A 21987-nucleotide genomic window follows, 5' to 3' on the forward strand; every position below is an offset into this window, starting at 1 on the left:
AGGACCAGCTGCACTGACTAATGACCCCCTGACCTGGTGCTGACCTGGAGAACAACAAACACCTGGAGAGCTGATGAATAGTCTGTTGGGTCCCTTGAGACCTCCCCTGAGACTTCCACCCTAAAAAGCCCTCAGGGGGAGGAGCCAGCACTTTCACTCCCAGGAGCACTCTCAAGCCTCCCCCTCCCCCTTCCCCTCTTCCCCTCCCCCAGCATTTCCTGTGAGCCTCTCTCTCTCTCTCTCTCTCTCTCTCTCTCTCTCTCTCTCTCTCTCCACCCCCCTAACCTCCAAGAGCCCTTTTTTGGACTCTGTCACTTGTTTCTTACAGCCCATATCTTCTACCTCTGTGACTTTTAAATAAACTTTTTCTTACAGTTTGTGTCTTGGCTCTGAATTCTAAACAGAGGTCCAGACTGACCCCACTGGTCTAAGCCCTGGTGCCATTCTCACCACCACCAACAGTAGGACAATGGTTACAGCATCTTTTAGGGTTTTCACTGGAGTGAAATCCCCTCTGGAGACATACATAATCTCCTGAGGGCAGAGATTTGGCCTGTTTTGTTTGCTTTTGTGAACATAGAACCAAAAACTTAAAAGTCTGGTCTATAGGCTATTTTCTGTAATTATTTGTTGAAAGAATGAATTACTGAAGAGATGCTTCCTGCTTCCTGATACAATCCTAGAAAAACACATAAAGGCAAACTATGAATCCAGAAAGAAAAATAAAAACCCAACAAAAACAAAAGCAAACACATTACAAAGAACTTTATAGATCCCTAAGCCACCACGTATTCAGAGATACCAAGAATGTTGAGTGATTTCTCGGGGTCTCAGATCGTGCATCAGGGGCAGAGTTGGGACTATAACCCGATTCCTTCCTTTTTTGAATTTAATGAACTTTTTTTTTAAATTGCCATGAGCTATGTATTTATGTGCTAGGTGCTGGAGACACAAGATAAGGACTTCTTGGAACCACGAGATTGGTGAGGTTGGGATGGCTCACTGTGGGGAGGAAGACTCCTGAGGTGGGGTGTGACTGCTCCCCAAACCCAACAAAGCAGGGCCGAGATGGAGAACAAAGAGGCACTTCTTCCATTCGTGCAGCAAGGCCCTTGGCTTTTCATTGGGAAAGACAATGACACATGGGATTCTCCCTCTGAGTCCTTTGCTGGAGGTTAAGCCCTGGTTGACCAGATTGTTTCTTTATTTCTCACGATATTTGGTCACTTGCTTTGGTATTATATATGAACACCCAAACTCTTAACTAAATGTGCCCTGCACATCAAGTAGGTGCTTCATGTCCCCATTTCCCTGTCCCCTTCCCTGTGTCCCCTCTTCTCTTTTACTGTCACGGTGCCCAGAAGTATTCCCTGCTCTCACTATTCCAAACCCCCAATCAAAAGGAAATCAATCAAAATGGATCCTAGTGCCCCATAAACACAGAGAGCCAACTGGTGGTTGCCAGGTGGGATGGGGAGGTTGGGTGAAAAAGGGGAAGGGATGGAGAAGAACAAATTGGCAGTTACAAAAAATGTCACAGGGATGTTAAGTGCAGCATAGGGAATAGAGTCAATTATACTGAACTAACAATGTACTGTATGTGTGGGGCAAGGTGGGTACTGGAAATACCAGGGAGAACACTTTGTAAAGTATATGACTATCTAACCACTATGCTGTGCACCTAAAACTAATACAAAAATAATATTAAGTGTAAACTGTAATTGAAAAATAAAATTTAAGAAAAAAAATGATCCTAGGGTTCTTGGGTTGGAATTGTTCCCTGTGTTACATCACTGATATTGAAATTTAAAAATTTCATATACACACACAGCAGCATACCTCATTTTACTGCACTTTGCAGACATTGAGTTTCTTCTACAAACGGAGGGACTGTGGCAACCCTTGACCAAGCATATCTGTTGGCACCCTCTTTCCAATCTCCTTTGCTCCCTCAGGTCTGTGTGTCAAGTACCTGTCCAGGTTTGTGTGCGTGTGCTCCATGCTGTTCATACAATGATGAAATCACCTAGCAATGCATTTCTCAGAACATACCCCTGCTGTTAAATGACCCGTGACTTTCTATGTATATATCTCTCTCTCCTTAGGGGGATCCTCCAGGAATAACCCCTCCTTTTAGCCTGTCAGAGCCTAAAACAAGTAGGTCCTATTCAAGGGGTGGCCAGAACTCCCCGGGGTCCCTGTCAGCCAACCACACCAGCCTCTGTTTGCATGTCACCTCTTTTAGGAATCGAGTATGTCACCAATGGCTTCTTGGAACACCAGGACCCCGAGCCAGGGGAACATGGATGCGTGTGCGGTAAAGTGAAATTGAATTATTTCACCAAATGAACCACCGCTGCTTGATCTGAAGTTCTTCTCAGTTTTCAAATGAAGAAATTAGCGTTCCACCCAGATCTGAGGGCAAGCCAAACTGCATGACTTCACATTGCCTTTCAAGCAGACTTGGATTACATAACTTCTTAGCTTGTTTGCTCCCAGTGTCCCAAGACTTGAAACTTTCTATATGATTCAGAGCGGTGATCTGGGCCCGAGGAGTGGGTTTCCACCGCCAGGGCTGGCCAGACCTCAGTGATGTCCCCGAGTGTTCCCTCTGTGTCCCTTTAGACAGTTTGGCATCTACGGAAGAGAACACACACTCGGGAAGAACACCTGGGAGACGATTTGGGGGCCTTTTTCTTTACCACAAATGATTTGCCCTGCTGTTTAATTAAGCCTGTTCTCTGAGGCTGAGTGATTTCCTCATTCTGATCACAGAGCACAGAGTTTCCCTCAGCACATCCTGTTCCTTTCCCCAGGTCTCTGCCCACTTACAAGAACACACGAGTCTCTCCTCCAAACAGCCACGAATCGCTGAATTACAGAAAGCAATTACATAGCATTTCAGGGGGAAAAAAAGACGCCAGCAGGGGGGAGAACAAAAAACAAAATAAAACAGAAAACCTAACGCCATTCTTTTTATTTGAAAAAGGTAAACAAAAAGCATCCCCTTTGCAATTTCAGACAAAATTATTCGTATCTATTTATACAACGATCTCATACTTATATAAATGCTTTCGCCATTCTCGTAGGGTCTAGACATGCTGTTTTAAAAGAGGTATAAACATAACACTTTTCCCCCAATTGGCTATGGCTTGCAGAGTTAGTAAAACCAGGGCCTTAATCTTGCTTTGTTCAGCACGGAAGGTATGGTTGCAAAGAGGGGCAGAGACTAGGAACAACTGATTTAGAAGGTTAGCCATAGAGATGAGATTTAGATTTTGCTAGAATTACTTGGTAACAATCCGATAGAAACACAGGCATCTGTTAGCTTACAGCCCAGAGACCGGTTTGCAGTCAGTCAAGCTCTGGAAGCTAACGATGGTTCGGCCTTTCGTTTTTATGGGCCCTTTCTAAGGTTCTGGACCTAATTTTGTAATTTTGATTAAAAAAAGAAAGAAAGAAACACAAACTCTCACCTAGACAAGTGAGCCACATGTGTAATTTGAAATTTTCTAGTAATTATTAAAAAAGGTAAAAAGACACAGGTGCAATCAATTTTAGTAATATACTTTATTTAACTCCATATATTCAACATAGTCTTATTATGGACATGTAATCAATATAAAAATGGATGGGACATTTTCCATGTTTTTGTAGTGTTCAAAATCTGATGTGTGTTCTACCCTTTGGCATAGCACAGTCCAGATGAGCCATAGTTTCATATTTCAGTTGCTTAAAAGGCATGCGTGGCTAGTGGCTAGTGGCTACTGTTTGGACAAGCAAGTTCTAGTCCCTTCTCTTCGGTCAACCTGGACATGTACGGTCATTTCACCATTCTGAGTCTCACTTCCTGTAAAATGAAGTTGTAGTTTTTAAAAACCTACATCAGAGGGTGGAAGGGAAGGTTCACAAGGTTAACAGGGAAGAGCAGGTGGTTCAGCAAAACCAGTCATTATCATCTTAGGAAACAGGTTGTTCAGCTAACCACTTGGTCTCTCTCACTCTGAATTTTAGTTGGTGGACATCAGCAAAGTGAAAGGTGAACATCGCCCCGCCCCACACCCCAGTTTTAAACAATTTCTAGCCAGTGGTGTAGTCAATCAGTTAAATAAGTTTACAGGATATTCTCAGGAGTGACTGATGGCTTGAATCCATTTGTGAGATCAGGGTCTGGGGCATTGACACCTTCCATGTCGAGATGGAGGAATATGGGCTCAGGTGACAGCCTGAATAGTAAAAGCTCATTGCAACAGGATTACCAGAAAGCCCAAACCAGAAGAGGGTGGGAAATTGTGTTAAGAATACATTTACAGATCAACAGCTGACCCAACTTTTCTAGATCCATTCACTTAACAAAACTATTTAACACACAAGATCCCAGAAAGCAGGGAGTCTCATCCTCACTTTAAAGATAAAGAAACAGAGGTCAGAGTGGCTGACACATCTGCCGAAGCTAACACAGCTGACCCTCTTCTCACTCAACACAAAGGTGGTGTGGGTCTAGGATCAGCAGCCCTGTGCAGAGAAGCACAGACTGTTTCAAAGTGAAAACTTTCCTCGGTCCATGAACGAAGTCTAAGATTTAAACCACAGATTGTCGAAAGGGAGCCATTTTCGATTCTACCCCAGCACTTGCCTTGACAGCTTTTCTCTACGTGATGTTTAGACAACAGGCACACATTAGTTTTTTCATTAGTTTAAGCAAGACAACCAGATGGAGCCACAACTCCTTTTTTATTAGTGCTATTTATTAAGAGTTTGGCAACCCGCTTGCGAGGTCTGGTCTTGCAGGGAACAGCCAAGGAAACTTGTGGAAATAGGATTTTTTTTTCTTTTGGTGCAGGGGTATGGGTGAAACGAAGGGAGGGAGAGAGCTCCCACAGACCGACCCCAAAGAGCACGTGGCCCTTGTTATATCTGGCTGGCTCAGCAGCTATCCAAGTTATGGGGCTTCAGGGGATGCTGTCTAGACCAGTTCTTTTGGCCCTGGGGTTGGCAGAACATAGAACCAGAGAGCCAGAGCATGGTCCAAACATCTCTGCATTTTTTCTTGTCGACAGTCAAGCTGGATGGAAAGTAAATCTCCAACAATGACCAAATAGCAACAAACAAGAGATGGAAAGGACTGCACAGGACTTTCCTGCATGCTCGGCAGATAGGCGCTGGCTCGTGGGCCAGAAGGCAGGACACTTCCTAAGTAAAAACAATCATAGTGATGCTCTGGCTTCTCCAGACTGAGGTCACTGTCACCACCTCCGAGGCTCTCTCTAGTCCCCATGACAGTGCCACAACAGGAAACACGCCGACAGGTCATTGAAATAATTTATTTACCGCTAGAGCACCACAAAAACAGACATACATCATGTTAAAATACAGCGTAATCAGTCATCAAAATACAAAACAGCTATTCTTACAAGTCCATTTAAAAAAAAAAACCCACCATGCCAAACATAAAATTGTATTGCTGCTTAAACACATAAAAACGCCCCCCACCCCGCTTACTAACATATTTCCCTCACCCCAGCCCCGCCCTCCCCTCCCATGGCAATATTTATTTATGGGAAATAAAGACCTTATAGAACCCCAAACTAAAAAAAAAGATTCAAGAGATCTTAAAATAGAGCATTAAAAATATTATCAGTGCATTCATGAGGAAAGACAAAATAACACAAAACAAAAGGTAATTTCTATCAGAGAAGAACAAAATACCTGCAGAGATAAACTGATTGACATGGAATTTATAGAAAAGTGGGAGAAAATAAACGCACACCCTCCACTGTGGGACGGGGTCGCACCTGCCACCAGGGTTGCTTACTAATGTGCTATTTTATCCCTTTCTGCCTTTGCTGCATTTTTCAAACTCATAAATTCAATTCATTACTTCCATTAATGATCAGGAAATTCCAGAAAAAAAAAGAGAGAGAGAAGTTTACCATATCAGAAAACTTCACTTGGGGCTGACTCTTACCCTACTGCCTTTCAGGTGACACCACAAATATGTCATTGTTGAACCTATGCGTTTTTACCTAAAAGCTAACTAAGGGACCACAGACCAACTGACAAGTCCTACAAGCTCTGACATAAGGTTACCTCCTCTAGCAAATCATGTATTGAAGCAAAGTCAATTTAAGCTTCAGAGCTAGAGAACTGCATTCACAGGGAAAAGAAATATTTTTTGATCACGGGAGAATATAATTTGCACCTTTTCGATCTTCACAGGACGTCTATAAAAACCTTAACTTCAGGGAAAGAAACTAAATGACTTACACCGACCTGTTTTATTTTTTCCCTCCCTTAAAAAAAATCAATGAAAAGGTGAATCCTTCCATTTCTCCCAAGCACTAAATGTCCAATGAAAGTAAAAGGTGTTTCCTAAAAACTGTCTGCTTTTCAATAACAATAGGATTCTGTGAAAATACGAATGGAACCAAGTTAGAGAAGCCTAACTCGGTCACCAGGGTTCCTTGAGATCCTCAAGCTTCTGTGAAAATTAAAACATTTCTCCTTAACTAGCTCTGTATCTTACTAGTCCCTCGTTTTCCTAAAACAGAAGCTTTCTAATGTCTGAACTGATTAGTAATGATGTTCTGCAGATGAAGGAAGACAACTCAAGTCAAATCTACCTCATTTTTTTTGTGAAAGAAACAAAGAACAAGTGGACTCAGGTAGCTTATGTCATAATAATGGACAATTTATAGAGCACAGTGGAGAAAATACTATAAATCATGTTATTTTTAGTGCAAGTCAAAATCTAGGGGCTTAGCTCAAAAGTACTAGCCCACTAAAGGAAACACACAATTCTGAGTAATCATTAGAAAAGGCCCAAATTTAAGCCCAATAGAAATCATAGTTGACATTACTACAGAACATGAAAAATATGGTAAAAATTTACACATTACACACAAAGTAGCTAAGGTTTTGATTTAACAGTTTAAAAAAAAAAAAGGTCTGCAGATGTGTTTCCAATTATACCAGCTTCTACACCCATCTATTGTAATAATATAGGTATGGTTACATATACTAAAACTAAGAAAAACCTATAGCATAACTATACAGCAAATACGTCAGGGTTTGAAGTGTGACCAGGATGTATCAAGACATTGCGACATTTTCACTGGTGGCCTAAACTGACAGAGAACCATTTACAATTAAAAAAGAAGAAAAAAAAGTCTTACAGACTTATTCTGACGAAAAGTTTCCTTTATTAAAACAGGCTTTTTAGCTTTGAACCTTACAAGAAGCTTCCTCAGGTGGTTGGTACACAGCGTGTTTTTTCGGGCTCTTGACCATCACACAGACTTCCAATAATTCACTTGCATTTTCTTCCCACTCCTATGACCTTTTTTTTCCTTTTCTTTCTTTCTTTTTTCCTGGTTCGTTTGAGTTCAAGTTCCTTAAACCATCCATGAGTTTCTGGCAAAGTATTTGGTCTTCACTTTATACACCTGTTTTATTTTCCAAGGGCCATGAAATGTTCATTATATAGTAACACACAATAAATAACTCACTGGTAACTCTAAGAGTAAAAATGGAAGGGCGCCCTATTGCATAGCAATACAGAAATATCAAGTGAGGCTTGGGGTAGGAACGTTATGTACAGCAACTCCACTTAACGGGATTTTCCTGTTTCATTTTGTTTTTGTTTTGTTTTTTCTTTCACATAATTAACACTAACAAATTCTTCCAGTGTTTATATTTTTCTCCTTAAAAAAAAAAAAAGCTTTTGCTTCTTGTCCCTCTCTCTTACAGAGTAGGCGAAATGGAGAATATAAAGCCTTCGACGCTTTTGTTTTTTGTTTTGTTTTGTGTCGGATGCCAGCTCTAACAGAACACAGAACTTCCAAAGTGTTTGAACTAGTACCGCTTTCTCAAAGGATTTTTTTTAACACTGATGAAGCAAGGCTTTCTATGGTTTCTTGTTACAAACATCATTATTGTCGTCATATCATCATCATTGTCGTCTGATCATCGACTTGCCACTCTTCCGAGAAGCTTAGCTGCATTTGCAGGACTTGACGATCATATTGGAAAGCTGTTCGATCTTGGGCGTTTTGCCGATGTAGTACAGGATGGTCAGCGGTTCTAAATCCTGAGACACGCAGCAAGGGGAGGCTGACGCTTCTGGGTTGATGGTATTATACAGGCTGAGGACCTGGAAGCACACCAGAAAGAACAGACAACAACAATAACAAAAAGGCAATTAATTTTGAAAGAGCCATTCCCTGTCTTTATCAGTCACAGCGTTCAATGAATAGTCGAAATTATTTTTGGTTTTCAATTTTCTTAACTCCCCTAACAATTATCAAAGTGGTAGGTGTCCTTAGTCATCAGTGAATTCATCATTTTCCTACAGAACCCTTTCCTCACGCATTGTAAACAAATGAGTCTTTAAAAGTCAGATTGGACAATATTGCTCATTTGACTGATTTTATAGTTTTTTCAGTGAGTCCTCCCTTTGATCATTGCTCTGTTGCACATACATCCTGGGACCTCAAAAAGAAAAAATAAAGGTTCTCTGAGTATTTGCGGTTGTTCTTACCTTTCTTTGTGACTAAAACTGTTTCACGAGGGTATATTCTCAATTCTCGCCCAGAGAAAGAGTTACTGGGAGGTCGGCAAGCCTGTGCCCTTCATTTTTACCTGATAGCCCAGCAATTCTTCTCTGACAAATAAGACTTGTGCAAGGTGAAGAAATGAATGCATGGGTAAGCAGAAGAATATGACTTTTTACTAAAACTCCCATCAGAGCCTAATCTATCCTTCAATACAGAAAAAGACACTTGCAGTGTGCTTTCTGTACTGTGTTCTCAGACCAACTCATTGCTACCTGTATTTTCACTGAAAAGAGAAAAAGGTAAAAGTCTTTCCCTTTATCACTGCTGCATAAATACAAGGACAGAAAAAAGTAGTGTCTATTTTATACATTCACTTTCTTACATTTTGCTGAAAATGATTATTATCATAATAATCAACCGTCCATTTAGCTTTCCAGGGGCTAGCCAGTCCTAAAACAGAATGAGGAGAAAGTGCTAGCGCTAGCCCTGTCCCGTTCACCCCGTTCTTTATCCACTGGGAATGTGACTTTTCCCAGTGGAAGTATGTCAATTCCCCAGCAACGATAAGGAGTCATTTCCAAGGATGCCATTGATGTGTTAGTCAAACAGCAAGTGACCTTTTCCTCGAGATTCACTGCAACTTTTCCAGCATGAGACAGAAAATCTGTTCAGTGCAGTAACACTGACCACTCTATTAAGCTACCTCTGGCTTCTCGGGGAGCTCTCCAAACCACGTATTTGTGACCATGACAGTTATCCTTCCTCTCTCCTTGAAATACAGGCATGGTCTCTGCCTTCACACACTCCCTCTGTGTATCTGGGAGGGGGAATTATGTTTTTACTTGGCAGCTGGACCTTGCCCACATTACAGCTACTGTCGCCACAGCCCAGAATAAGCCGCCTGGCCAGAGAGCTCGGACAAAGGGACAGGCAAGAGCAAGCTTCTCTCACACGGCCACACCTATGGTCAGTTCCCCGTGCCGAAACCTACAGGGGAGTTGGGAAAACGGCTGGAGGAAGGGGAGCTGTATTTGTTAAAGTCCAGCCTGTGTAGGCATCCGTAAATAACTGGACTTTGTGTCCCACCAACACATGGTTTTTCACAGGAATTAAGAAGGACTTGGATAATACTGGTTGTCTAAAATAATTGATAACCCTGAAATTCTTGAGTTCGGCTGACTCGTTATGTAGTCCTGTTGGCAGTCGATTCATTTTCCTACCCTGCAGGGAAAGTGGTTTTCTAATGCCTCTTTAATAACGAGATTTGCAGAGGCATAACCTCAGTGGGCAGACACATTTTGGGGGTGAAACTCAGTAAGACAGAGCAAACAAAGGTCTCGTTAAAAAACGATGCATCTGCCTCCCAAGCTTTGGTTTGTCATTGGCTGGTTGATCTTGGGCAAGTCACCTACATGACCTAGCCCCCCCCCCCTTCTTTAGGAAAGTGAAAGGTTTGGATACAAGAACTTATGAAGTCCTTCCCATCGTCAGGCACAAGGACAAAGTATTTGGAGAAATACTGGAATTACGTAGGAAAAGTCTTCACTAATCTTGGTTGGGAACCCCTAGCAACCGATCTAGGACATGCCTTCTAAACTGGCCTTCTGCCCTCACTGGAGTTAATTTGATAAAATTTTCAGAGTCTCCTTTACTTTGGGTTATAATGAAATGACTGAGGCATACTAACTTTCTAATCATTTTCACATACACCACCTTTTGGTTCTTCACATCAACTCTCAGGTTGGGCATTACTGATTTTAATAGAGACAGTCCTTTTTACTGATAAGAAACTGAGGTTCAAAGAAGTGACATGACTTTCTAATTGCTGTATGCTAGTGACTCATTTGCCAAAGCATCAACTGGAGTCCCAGTGTCCTTTCTTTCAAGGTTATCACCTGATGTCAGTACCAGAACAATCAATTCATTTGGAAATACAGTGGACCCTTGACTGACACATATTTAAACTCTGTGGGTACCACTTATATACAATTTTTTCTAATATGTATACAGTTAGTCCTCCCTGTCCCAGATTATATATTCATGGGTTCAACCAACCACAGACGCAGAGGACCAATAGTAGGCATTGTTCTACTCCATATTATATCAGGGACTTGAGTGTCCGTGGAGGGTCCTGGAACCAATATCTTGCAGGTGCAGAGAGATGACTATAGTAATGCTTTGGGGAAGTTGAAAGTGATATGTGGATTTTCAGCTGCATGGGAGGGTTGGTGTTCATAACCTCCACACTGTTCAAGGATCAACTGTTATCAGCAGGTGCATATTAGCAACCCAAGAATAGAAGAGACAAGTCAACTAAACACTTACCCTACTGTGCTGAGTGTCAGAACTCCATAAATACGGGCAAGCCCCAGCACAGAAGTTGGCATTGTATCCTTTAGGTTCATGAATCCATTTCCACCCTAGGTCCCTCTTGAAATCAATGTAAAGTGGACGTAGGCAGCAATTATCCTGCACATTTCTGTTAAAACAAGAGCAATGGAGATTTTGAAGATGGATTTTCCCCCAACCCCTCATCTCAAACCAGAAATGTGACTCACTTATTCAAGAAATATCTATAAGCAAGTATCACGGGCCAAGTCTTCATGGTTTATTTGTAATCTAAGTGACTTTCATGATGGACTATTAGGGTGATTTGCTGGGACGACTTTCCCTTTTCAGTTCAATGCCCTGACCCCCTGTGATCTTGAAAATCAAGCCTTTCCCTTGAATGATAGGTATAAGCAGTGAAGGGGCTGATATTCTCACATATTCTATAGCTAAAGACATGACCAAGCATTCTTCTTCCAACTCTCTCATCTCTGTTACTGTGAAGGCGTTCTGACCCTGGGCACTGCATTGTGAGGACAAAGCCTTCATAAAGATAAAAAGTCTCCCTAATTAGGGAGCCACCATCATGCCCTTCAAATGAACTTCCCTCTGGAGGGAGCAGAGAGGTTATTTTTTTCCTTCAGCCCCAAAGTGCTTCAGAAGGGTTTTGGGGGGAAAATCAGAGCTAGAGCTCATTTTCTCATTTTGCGCTCAACTCATTGCTAAAGAGATGATAACTGCTACACAAAAATAACCAGATTAAGCCTCCGAGAAGAATGATGTTATGAAATGTGATGGTCATGCTGTTCTATACCTGACCTTAAACAATGGGTGTGGGTCAAGTCAATTTGTAATCAAAGGATGGGCAGAGACAGTGAAAAAGTTATCAGACACTTTTGTTTTATTGTTTTATGTTCTTTACCTAAAGCAATAGGCTGCATCCAAAGCGCGCTTCTTCCGCCGGTTGGACTGTTGTGACTCAAGTCTGTAGGAGGGTAACAACATTAGCAGGAGATGTGGGGTCTTCCCACTGTTTTTTTTCCTAGTGGACTTTATAGTTTTCTGATCACCATTGGTATATGTGGAGGTGCCATCAATACCTTAAAAAAATGCATTTGGGTAATAAACATTTAGCTTCACCTTCATCACATATCATCAGCCATAGTTTTTTTGTTTTTGTTTTTGTTTTGTATGTTGTCACAAATAGCAGTGATGACCACATCAGCCTCAGCTGACGACAGTCATCCCCCCAATGGAAATAGATATGGCACAAAGGGACTACAGCAGGTGACAATGAGTGCTTCTAAGTGGGGCTCTTGTCAGAGGGACAGGTCAGGGTCCAAGACAGGGCTTGTTGGTTATGAAAGTCACTACAGAAGAAGTCTTTGACCTCTAGTCCAAGGGCAAGCTAGGCAGTTCACTGGAGTCAGGCTGTGTTTGAACCCCTCCATGACCAAGCACAGAGCTATAGGATCTGCCTTGTCACCCTCTGGGTTGCTCTCTTCCTGGGACTACTAAACTCAAAACTTTCCTAATGAACATAAACTAAAACTTACACTAAATCGTAATGAGTTAGGTTCAAATGAAACAGAAGTCACCCTTACCTAGTGCTATTTGGGGAAGCTGGGAAGAAAGGGCTTTTTCATTTCTTTTATGGCATCCTCAACGCTTTCCTGATCCCGTCTGAGATTTAGAAACTTGAACTCCCCCAAGCATGCTCGAGAGACTGCCAGTTTAAGCATTTAATCTCCACACCCTAGAGAATCATGATGAAGTTAGAAACTGAAATAAATCTCCCGACCTCTGGGAGTATTTTTCCATGAGCTAGGGCCACTGTAGCCTTCTGCAAGTGGATGGAAGTCTTGGGCAGTGCCTCTTGGTGGAGGCAGGGCATTGACCCCCTGAGCTGGTGGTGTGGGGTTACTTCTGCACCTGCACATGGTACCCCTTCCCTCTCAACCTCTCAGCATCCAATGACTTATTATTATCTTACATGTCATTGGATGACAAGGGAGGAGAGGAAGTCTGTTCCATGGGCATCTCCTCATTCTCCTTGACTTTTGGCTCATTCACTAATAGGTGAGTGAGCAAGAGCATGGGGGAAACAAAAACCTTGTCATGTGTTTATAAACTATTATAAAGGTCTGGCGCTGGCCAGTGGCTCAGTGGATAAAGCATCAGCCCAGCATATGGATGTCCCTGGTTCGATTCCTGGTCAGGGAACACAGGAGAAGCAACCATCTGCTTCCTCCCCTCTTTTCTCCCTCTTCCCTTCCTTCAGATAGTGGCTCGATTGGTTTGAGTGTGGCCAGGCACTAAGGATAGCTCGTTTGGTCCAAACACATCAGCCTCAGGTACTAAAAACAGCTCAGCACTCAAGCATCAGCCCTAGACAGGGTTGCAGGGTAGATCCCAGTTGGGGCACATGCAGAAGTCTGCCTCACTATCTTCCCTCCTCTCACTTAAAAAAAAAAAAGAAAAAAGAAATAAAAAGGTCTGACAGGGAAGTCACTTACAATATTGGGCACCCGCTAGAAAAAGTGAAGTGTTCCCACACATGGACAGTTAAGGGACTGTGGAGCAAGGGGACTTCCTTCTTCTGTGAAATACAGTTGTGGGTTCCTGACATTGGTTCTGGGGATTTCCTTGATTTCACGCTACCCTCTTCATTTATAATAGTAGCACAGATGGAAAATTGGTTTGTTTGAATGCAGACTAAAGAACTTAACTGTTTGATAGTTTGGAGGGTCGTTCAGTCCGTCAGTATGGCCAAGTCTCTGCTGGGCACTGAGCAGCATCAGCTAGCAACCAGTCTCTTCCTTCTAATCCCTTCTGCCTTCATCTTTCTCCAACCATATATTTGTCCCAAAATGAATGAACTCTCTAACCCTCACCCAACAACCCCATTTTCACATGCAAACCCACACCATTGTCACCATTGGCCCTCCCCTCCCCCACTTCCCACAACCAAGTTTCAGTTACCTGCAAATCTCGCTTCTAGTTCTTCGCTTTTGTTGGGAATGATGTAATTATTAGATGGCACAAAGGTGCAGCAGGGACAGTGCAGACTTATTTTAAATCCCAGGTTCCTGTCTGGAAAACATGAAGTCAAGGGGGTCATTTGTGCATCTATCTCTTTAAATCTGCAATCAAGTGCAATAGCTTAGGGACAATAGACATCTCAGGGGTAGGGGTGGGGGAGACAGAGGGTAGTTGTCACCTTTATGGTGGAGCCACTCGTGAACAGCATCAGTCACGTCGAAGGAGAGCCATTCTCCCTCTGCTCTTGTCTTCACAACTTTGCTGTCGATGTAACGCTGGGTGGGAGACGTGAAGTTTTTGGATTTGAGAATCTAGAGAAGGGAAGGGGAGGGAAGAGGCTGAATTGGCCATGAACAGTATTCCAGTTCATTGTCTAAATTTAGCTCTGCTCCATGGAATCCCGTATTGTCCTCTCAAAGGCATGGTCGCGTGCAGGAAAACAGAACACCGGGTCACTGGCCATGGAAGACAGAGCTCCTAAATCAGCTGTGTGTTATGACAAAGGTGGCAGTAGCCATAAAGATGAGTGTCTAAAAGAAAGTGACTGTAATTATTTTTACTCTGCTGACATAAACTTTGTAAGACTTCAGCCATAAATTCTGTGCTATTAAGTTAATGGTTTTCTTATTCTGCTTCCCGACTTACGTAATTTGGGGAGTTCGGGTGTGGGGAGGTGTCTGGCTGAGAGCATCCATGCTCAGTCCTGAATTATAAATCTCCTGTTCATAAAGAGAGAAAGGTCCTAACCCTGGCTCCTAAATCCACTGGCATTAAAAAAAAAAAAATGTAGCATGCCTCAGCTTTTGAGGTAAGTCTTAAGCTGGGATTTTTATTCTCAGTGTGATTTGTTATGATTTATAAAGATATTCCATATCCCCCAGACCAAGAATGCATCTGGGCAAGAAAAGTCTGGCCCAGTGTGCAGTATGAGTCCGAAAGAAAATCAGCCTCAACACTGAGATTTAGAAGGAGGCATTTATTTCCAATAAATACTGAGTAATTGCAGTATATTCTTGAATTTCTGTAAGAAGTGGACATTTTAGGGATTTTTTTTTATTAAGTGAAAGGCAGGAAGGCAGAGAGCCAGACTTCTGCATGAGCCCCAACCAGGATCCACCCAGCAAGCCCCCTTCCAGAGTAATGCTCTGACAATCTGGGGCATTGCTCCATTGCTCGGCAACTGAGCTATGTTAGCACCTAAAGTGAGGCCCTGGAGCCATCCTCAGTGCCCAGGGCCAACTTTGCTTGAGCCATTTGAGCCATAGCTGCAGGAGGGAGGGAGGGAGGGAGGGAGGGAGGGAGAGAGAGAGAGAGAGAGAGAGAGAGAGAGAGAGAGAGAGGAAGGGAAGGGAAGGGAAGGGAAGGGAAGGGAAGGGAAGAGAAGAGAAGAGAAGAGAAGAGAAGAGAAGAGAAGAGAAGAGAAGAGAAGAGAAGAGAAGAGAAGAGAAGAGAAGAGGAGTGGAAAACAGATGGTTGCTTCTCCTGTGTGCCCTGAGAGAGAGAGAAGAGAAGAGAAGAGAAGAGAAGAGAAGAGAAGAGAAGAGAAGAGGGAGGAGTGGAAAAACAGATGGTTGCTTCTCCTATGTGCCCTGAGAGAGAGAGAGAGAGAGAGAGAGAGAGAGAAGAGAGAGGAATGGAAAAACAGATGGTTGCTTCTCCTGTGTGCTCTGACTGGGAATTGAACCTGGAACTTCCACACGCCAGGCTGACATTCTACCACTGAGCCAACTAGCCAGGGCCTTCTTTCTTTTTTTAAATCTCTCTGTAAATGAAAGCAATCCAACCAAGATCCCGAGTCTCTTAGAGCTATACTAACTCCCTACACCAACTCACACACTGCCTTTTTTCAGGACTTAGGGGCTCAAGCCCTATGCTGGTGTATCCCACCCTTCCTGATCTTGACTTGAACTCGTCCGTGGTCATTCATTCAGATGGCTTCTGTCTCTCCAACAGGTTCACATGCTTCCCCTTCCTGATTCCCTTTAGTGATCGTGTCTTCAACTTGATATTGTTTCAAAGCTCAGTTCTCAGTTTAATGACCATCTGAATGTCTAGAAGATTTACTTACTCTCCTTGTAAAACAAACATGCATAATCTTCCCGTTGGTTTGAAAATGTACTTCTCTTCTGTGTGTATGTGATCTGTCTTGGGTCATTTGGCAGCAAATGCATCCTAGGAGATTGGGCATTATATCAGACTGTTTTATTTTTCTGGATTAAGTAAGTTTGTTTAAAAAAAAAAGGAAAGAGAGTCATACAGTTGGATCTTGAGGTGCCGGCATGAATTTTAGACAAAGCTTACTCTATAGACCTTGCCCTAAAGCCCAATAAGCCCCAGTAAGTGGACGGAGTCGAATCATGGTTCTCTCAATAGGCAAGAGATGTTCTTTGTGAATTAAAGGAAGCAAATAAATAGGGTTTGAGGTCTAGGCACCACTGGGTCCTGGACTTGGCACGTGTTCTTTAATTTGATTTAATCCTCAAAACATTGCTGTAAGGTTGATTAAAAAAACAAAAAAACACTAAAGTCCAGGGGGTAGAGTAGACTGCCCAATGTCTCACAGTGAACAAGTGTAGAAGAACTCAAGGCAGCCCCATCATCGCTCCACTCCAGGGCCGGAGCGGGAGGCCGAGCAGATGTAGGAGTTGGGGCTGGACCATGAGTCAACCTTACCCTCTTCCAGGTGACAGAGAACATGCAATGATAAATGCTGGTTGAGACAAAACTATAAAACGTGGGACGCATACACAGTTTATGCTGACATGAACCTATGAGTTAAATCAGAGTTAAACAGCATCTAGTCCTCTAGAAGTCAAACCTCGCCTTGAGAACACCCTGGTTGGGCAAATGAGATAACACTTACCCAATTCAGAATACCTGGCCTAATTAACTTAACCCAGGATGACAATGCTACAACAATAGTAGAGGAGTTTGGGGGCATTCTCATCTGTCTTATTGCCTAGAAACCCACTAACATACCCAGAATTCATTTTTCTGTCTTTAATGTTCTTCCCTAGATGAACTCCTGTGATGATGCATTATTTTATAACATTTTGTATATCTGCTTCGCTCCTCATTAGCATAGTATCTTATTCATGTTCATATCCTTAACCCTTAGACATACTGTCTAGAACAAAACATTGCTTTCATTGTTGAATTAATTACATGTGATATATATAGATATATCTATGATATATATTATATGTATAAATATAAATATAACCATAAAATATAAGTGTATACAGTCTCATGGAAGACACAGAATTAAAAAAAAAGTCATGACCATATTGACCAAGATGGCAGTAAACATACTGAAAAAAAATCTATGAAAATTCTTCACCTCCTAGAGAAGGAATATATCTGGATGATCTTGCTTTAAAAGCAGCCCAGAGGAGAGCAAATCTAGTCTGAACCGTTTTTATATGTAAAATCTCATGAGAAGATAAGTATTCAGCCACAGAGCAAACCCGGTGGTCCTGACGGTGGACAGCATTTTATGGTCTGTGGGTGACAGGTCCTCTATACCTTTGTATTAGTTCAAGAACGAGCCAGTTGAAACCACCCAAGAAGGACAGCAAACCAGCCACAGAATTCTGAAACGTGGAGGCAAATTTGGTCTTGTGGGTTTTGCTGTCCTGGCCGAGCCGTTCTTAAACCCACGTGTTGCAATTTAACTCCATTCTTTCTTGTCCAGTTCTCTGAGCAAACAGGAAGCAGCTGTTCTCCATCACTCAGAGAATATCCCTCCTATTCTTGGAGACTGTTAATAAGTCCCACTCAGCATGCTCTCTCTTCCTCTCTCTCTCCCTCCCTCTCTCTCTCTCTAAGTTAAATAAACCCAGGCATCTGATACTTGGGAGGGGCAGTTTCCCAAACCTTTAATCACCTGGCTCACTAGCAAGGATGAAGGATGCCATATAAAAGTGCCTCCTCCTACAACTTTGTGATTTTGCTTTGGAACCGGCTGGCAAGCCTTCTAATCACTTCTCAAAGTCTCCAATCTGCATTTCAAAGGTTATCTTCTTTCTAAGAATAGGCACCACCTCCCTATGACCCCCTACCCTCCCCCTGGGCACTTACCACCCATGCTAAATTCAACTGTAAGGAAAGAAAATCAACCTGCCTCTATTATCCATCAGTTCTTCCTTAAATTCAAGAATTTATACCCAAATGACCGGATCGGTCAACTTCCAAATCTATTTTAGCCTTTGCTGTCTCTGCCTTTCTCTAATCCCCCAACAAGTGGTCTGAGTGGGTCATGAATATACAGCTGTTTTCTGTACAGCCGCAGTTGTTTCTGAATTCCTTCATACATCTTTACAGGACAAAGAACATTTGGCTGAACAGTAGAAGCTCGCTTAACTGGCTTCCACTTAAATGGCCAGATTCAGGAGTATCATTTGTTCTGTGATCTATATTAGCCGGTGCCCACGGAAGGTCAGGAAACAGTGCTGGGAGAGACACTCCATGTACTTCCGGCCTCACCAGTTGAGCTGTACACTTAACAGGCACCAACTGCCTGTTATGTCTCTAAACATTTTTTTTATGATAGTTGGACTTGACCTTGTATGTATACAAGTTCGTTGAATGGTCTAGGAACTGGTGAAAGACAGGACCAAAAGTAAGGGGCGCTGTTGTCGTGAAAACCAAATGGAGTGCCTTAGGAAGGCTTCATAAAGACAAGTTGCTTTAAAAACAACTTTTTTTCTTAAAGAAAAGTTTGGTGGTTCCTCAAAAAAGTAAGCATAGCATTACTATTCGATCCAGCAATTCCACTCTTAGGTCATATATGCCCCCAACTGAAAGCAGAGACTCACACCGAGACCTATCCGCATTGTTCACAATGGCTGAAATGTGAAAGAAACCTACCTAACTGTCCATCAATGAGCATACAGATAGACAAACTGTCGTATAGACATATAAGAGAACGTTTGTTCAGCCATAGAAAGAAATGAATGCTGACACATGCCACAACATGGATGAATCTTGAAAACATTACACGTTAAGGGAAATGAGGTAGACACAAAAGTGCAAATGCTGTAGGATTTCATTTATCTGAGATCCTGAGAGCAGGCAAATTCATAGAGATAGAATGTAGAGAAGAGGTCACCAGGGGCCTAGGGAAGGGGTCATGGGGAGCTATTGTTTAATGCAGGGGTAGTCAACCATTTTATACCTACCTCCCACTTTTGTATCTCTGTTAGTAGTAACATTTTCTAACCGCCCACCAGTTCCACAGTAATGGTGATTTATAAAGTAGGGAAGTAACTTTACTTTATAAAATTTATAAAGCAGTGTTACAGCAAGTTAAAGTATGTAATAATACTTACCAAGTAGTTTATGTTGGATTTTCGCTAAGTTTGGCAGAATAAATCTTTATAAAACAACTTACTATAGTTAAATCTATCTTTTTATTTATACTTTGGTTGCTCCGCTACTGCCCACCATGAAAGCTGGAATGCCCACTAGTGGGCGGTAGGGACCAGGTTGACTACCACTGGTTTAATGGGTACAGAGTGTCTGTTTGGAATGATGGAATAGTTTTGGAAATGGATAGTGGTGATGCTTGTACAATGTTGTGAATGGACTCAAGGTCATTGAATTATACAGTTAAAACATAAAGTTTATGTTATGCATATTTTACCACAATATTTTTTTTTTCTGGTTTTAGATGTGGTAGAGACAGCTATAAAAAAATAACGGGAATAATATGGTAAAAGCTTAGGAGAGTCCTACATTCAGGTTACACAGCAATGATCCTGCAACTTTTCTCTTCTTTAAAGAAAATAAAAATTAGAAATTGCAGATAATGCACTATGGATGTGATTCGTGCAAAAAAATATGACAAAGACTGGCAGTAGGCAGAGCCCTAGTTAAAGACAAGTCTTTGGCCTTTCTTAAAAGAAACTTAGTGGGTAAGTTCTGTGTGTGTGTACATATATGTTTTAAGTTAAAATATTTAAAATCTACATCCTCTTTCTCTCTCCTCCATGTTTCTATAATCTCTTGCTTTAACAGACATTTTTCTTTAAACAACAGACCAATGACCACTCCTTACTGAATCAGAAAAGAGAGATTCTAATAGGGTATATCAAAAATGAGAAATGAGGACTGTCTCTTAGCTGCCACCCACAGTGACGGCTGAATGTTAACTTCATTACATTATTGATATATACACATTATCTGTATTATGTGCAAAATACCCACATATTACCTTTGGCGGCTCTAAACTCTTCACTGAATTACAAAACTCCCTGTACAAAAGGATCCATTCATCTCTCTGCTACTGGAGAACAGCCAATCAGGGAGTGGAGAGAGGCAAAAGTCACTGCTGTTACCCAATAGTCGGGAGGGGGGGCAGTAAGTAAATAAAAGAAATGGGAGTGTACATGCAAAGTTAGACTAGAGGAAATCTTCGTCTTAAAGGAACAATGCTGTAAATCAGCTCGTGATTTGGCTTAGACACAAGGACACCTCTTCCTCTCCTAGGAGACACAGCAAAGAGTTCTAAGAAAACTTTGGAAACTCGATTTTACTTTGCATATTCAGATCAACAGACCTACAGGGGGGCCAAGGGGCCCATGCTACCAGACTTCTCATGAAAAGGGGAATTTAACAATAGGGCTATAGAGAAAAACTGTCATCAGCTTAACCAGCATAAGCCCACCTTATCTTTAAGTGCATTTACTGTTTTTAATGTATTGAATGTTTTAATGTTTTGAATGTAAATATTGGTAGTGAATTGCATGGATTAACAAATGTTGGGTTGAACGTTCACTCCGCTGACTATGAGCACCATTTTCTCAGATCTGCCTGACTTTGAGTTATCAGCCCCAGAATCACCAAATACTGTCGTGAGAAAGCCACGAAGAAGTCAGCCTCTCCATGATAATACAATTCATTTGCCTGTGTCTCTTGCCTTTGAAGACATTTCAGAACGGGGGACTCATATTTTTTGAGAGAGGCTATTCCACTTTCGGATAATTTGTGTGTTGGAATTTTTCTTTATCTTGGACACAAAATTCCCATCAACTAGTCTTAGTTCATGCTATACCACTGCCTCATTTCCATGCAATCATGTTAGTTTTGCAAATAGTTGCATGTTTTCACTTTTTTTTTTAATCTTCACAGACACCCTATGAGGTGGACATACCGATGTTTATTGTCTACATTCCAAAGATGAAGGGGAAGGAGCCCGCAGTACCAAAGCCCTGTTGGAAAAGCTTGGGTTAACATCCTGCCAGAGAGACCAAGAGTGAGAAAGAGGGAGAAAGAGACAAAGAGGGAGGGAGGAAAGACTGGTTTTTCTAGTCCAGTGGTTCTCTAATGTTAGCCTGCATTGGAAACATCTGGAAGGCTTATTAAAACAGATTACTGAACCCCACACCCAGTTTGTGATTACACAGGGAGGAGGGCAGGGCCCAAGCATTTGCATTTCTAAAATGGCCCTCAGCACCAGCGCTGGTCCAGGTGCCACTCTGAGAGGCCCTGCTCTTGTCTATATACAGTTCGGTTTTTGAACTAAATGCAAATTACACACACAGCTTTGTGGATTTTGAACTTCTTATTCGACCTTCATTCTGAGCCTTTTGGAATCTCTCTGAGTCTGAAGCCTGCTGTTCAACGTGTAAGCAATCCCCCCCCCCCCCCCCAGGCACAGAGCAAGCCAGCAACTGTGCACCCAATGTCTGTGTTACATTGGTGGGAACAATGTGAAATTGCATAGACCAAAGCCAGAACCTGACGCTGGACCCTTTGGTACCTCTTTCCTGATTGCCCGTTTCTTTAGTCAACACTTGTACGTTGTGTACGGCAGGTAGAACATGAAGCTTCCCTAGTAGGGGTGGGGTATGAGGAGCAGTGCTGACCACCTTAGCCAGCTGACTGTCCATCCCATGTCCTCTGTGGGCCCTGAGATTTCTTAGAAACACCCACGTGCATGTAGAAATCATGAGTGTAGTGAAAAGGTTCCTAGGCTCTGAAGTCAGGCAAACATAAACTCTCACCTTCTGGACCTGTGACTTTCTCACTTATGAAAGAGTCGATGAAACCCATCTCGTAT

At 42.2% G+C, this 21987-nt stretch overlaps 1 protein-coding gene across 2 annotated transcripts in view; it reads right to left on the reverse strand.

Moving 5' to 3' along the window:
* Positions 1-5549: 5549 nt before the first annotated feature.
* TGFB2 (transforming growth factor beta 2) overlaps positions 5550-21987 on the reverse strand; it is a 72415-nt gene continuing 55977 nt past the window's right edge. For both annotated transcript variants that reach the window (XM_066238110.1, XM_066238109.1), the window contains 5 exons: positions 14104-14236; positions 13866-13976; positions 11806-11983; positions 10881-11034; positions 5550-8152 (listed from right to left, as the gene is read on the reverse strand). In XM_066238110.1, the coding sequence (XP_066094207.1) occupies positions 7994-8152; positions 10881-11034; positions 11806-11983; positions 13866-13976; positions 14104-14236 (735 nt within the window). In that variant the 3' untranslated portion in view covers positions 5550-7993. The remainder of the gene's footprint in view (positions 8153-10880; positions 11035-11805; positions 11984-13865; positions 13977-14103; positions 14237-21987) is intronic.

Source organism: Saccopteryx bilineata, chromosome 1, assembly GCF_036850765.1.
Source record: "Saccopteryx bilineata isolate mSacBil1 chromosome 1, mSacBil1_pri_phased_curated, whole genome shotgun sequence".
Taxonomy (NCBI): domain Eukaryota; kingdom Metazoa; phylum Chordata; class Mammalia; order Chiroptera; family Emballonuridae; genus Saccopteryx; species Saccopteryx bilineata.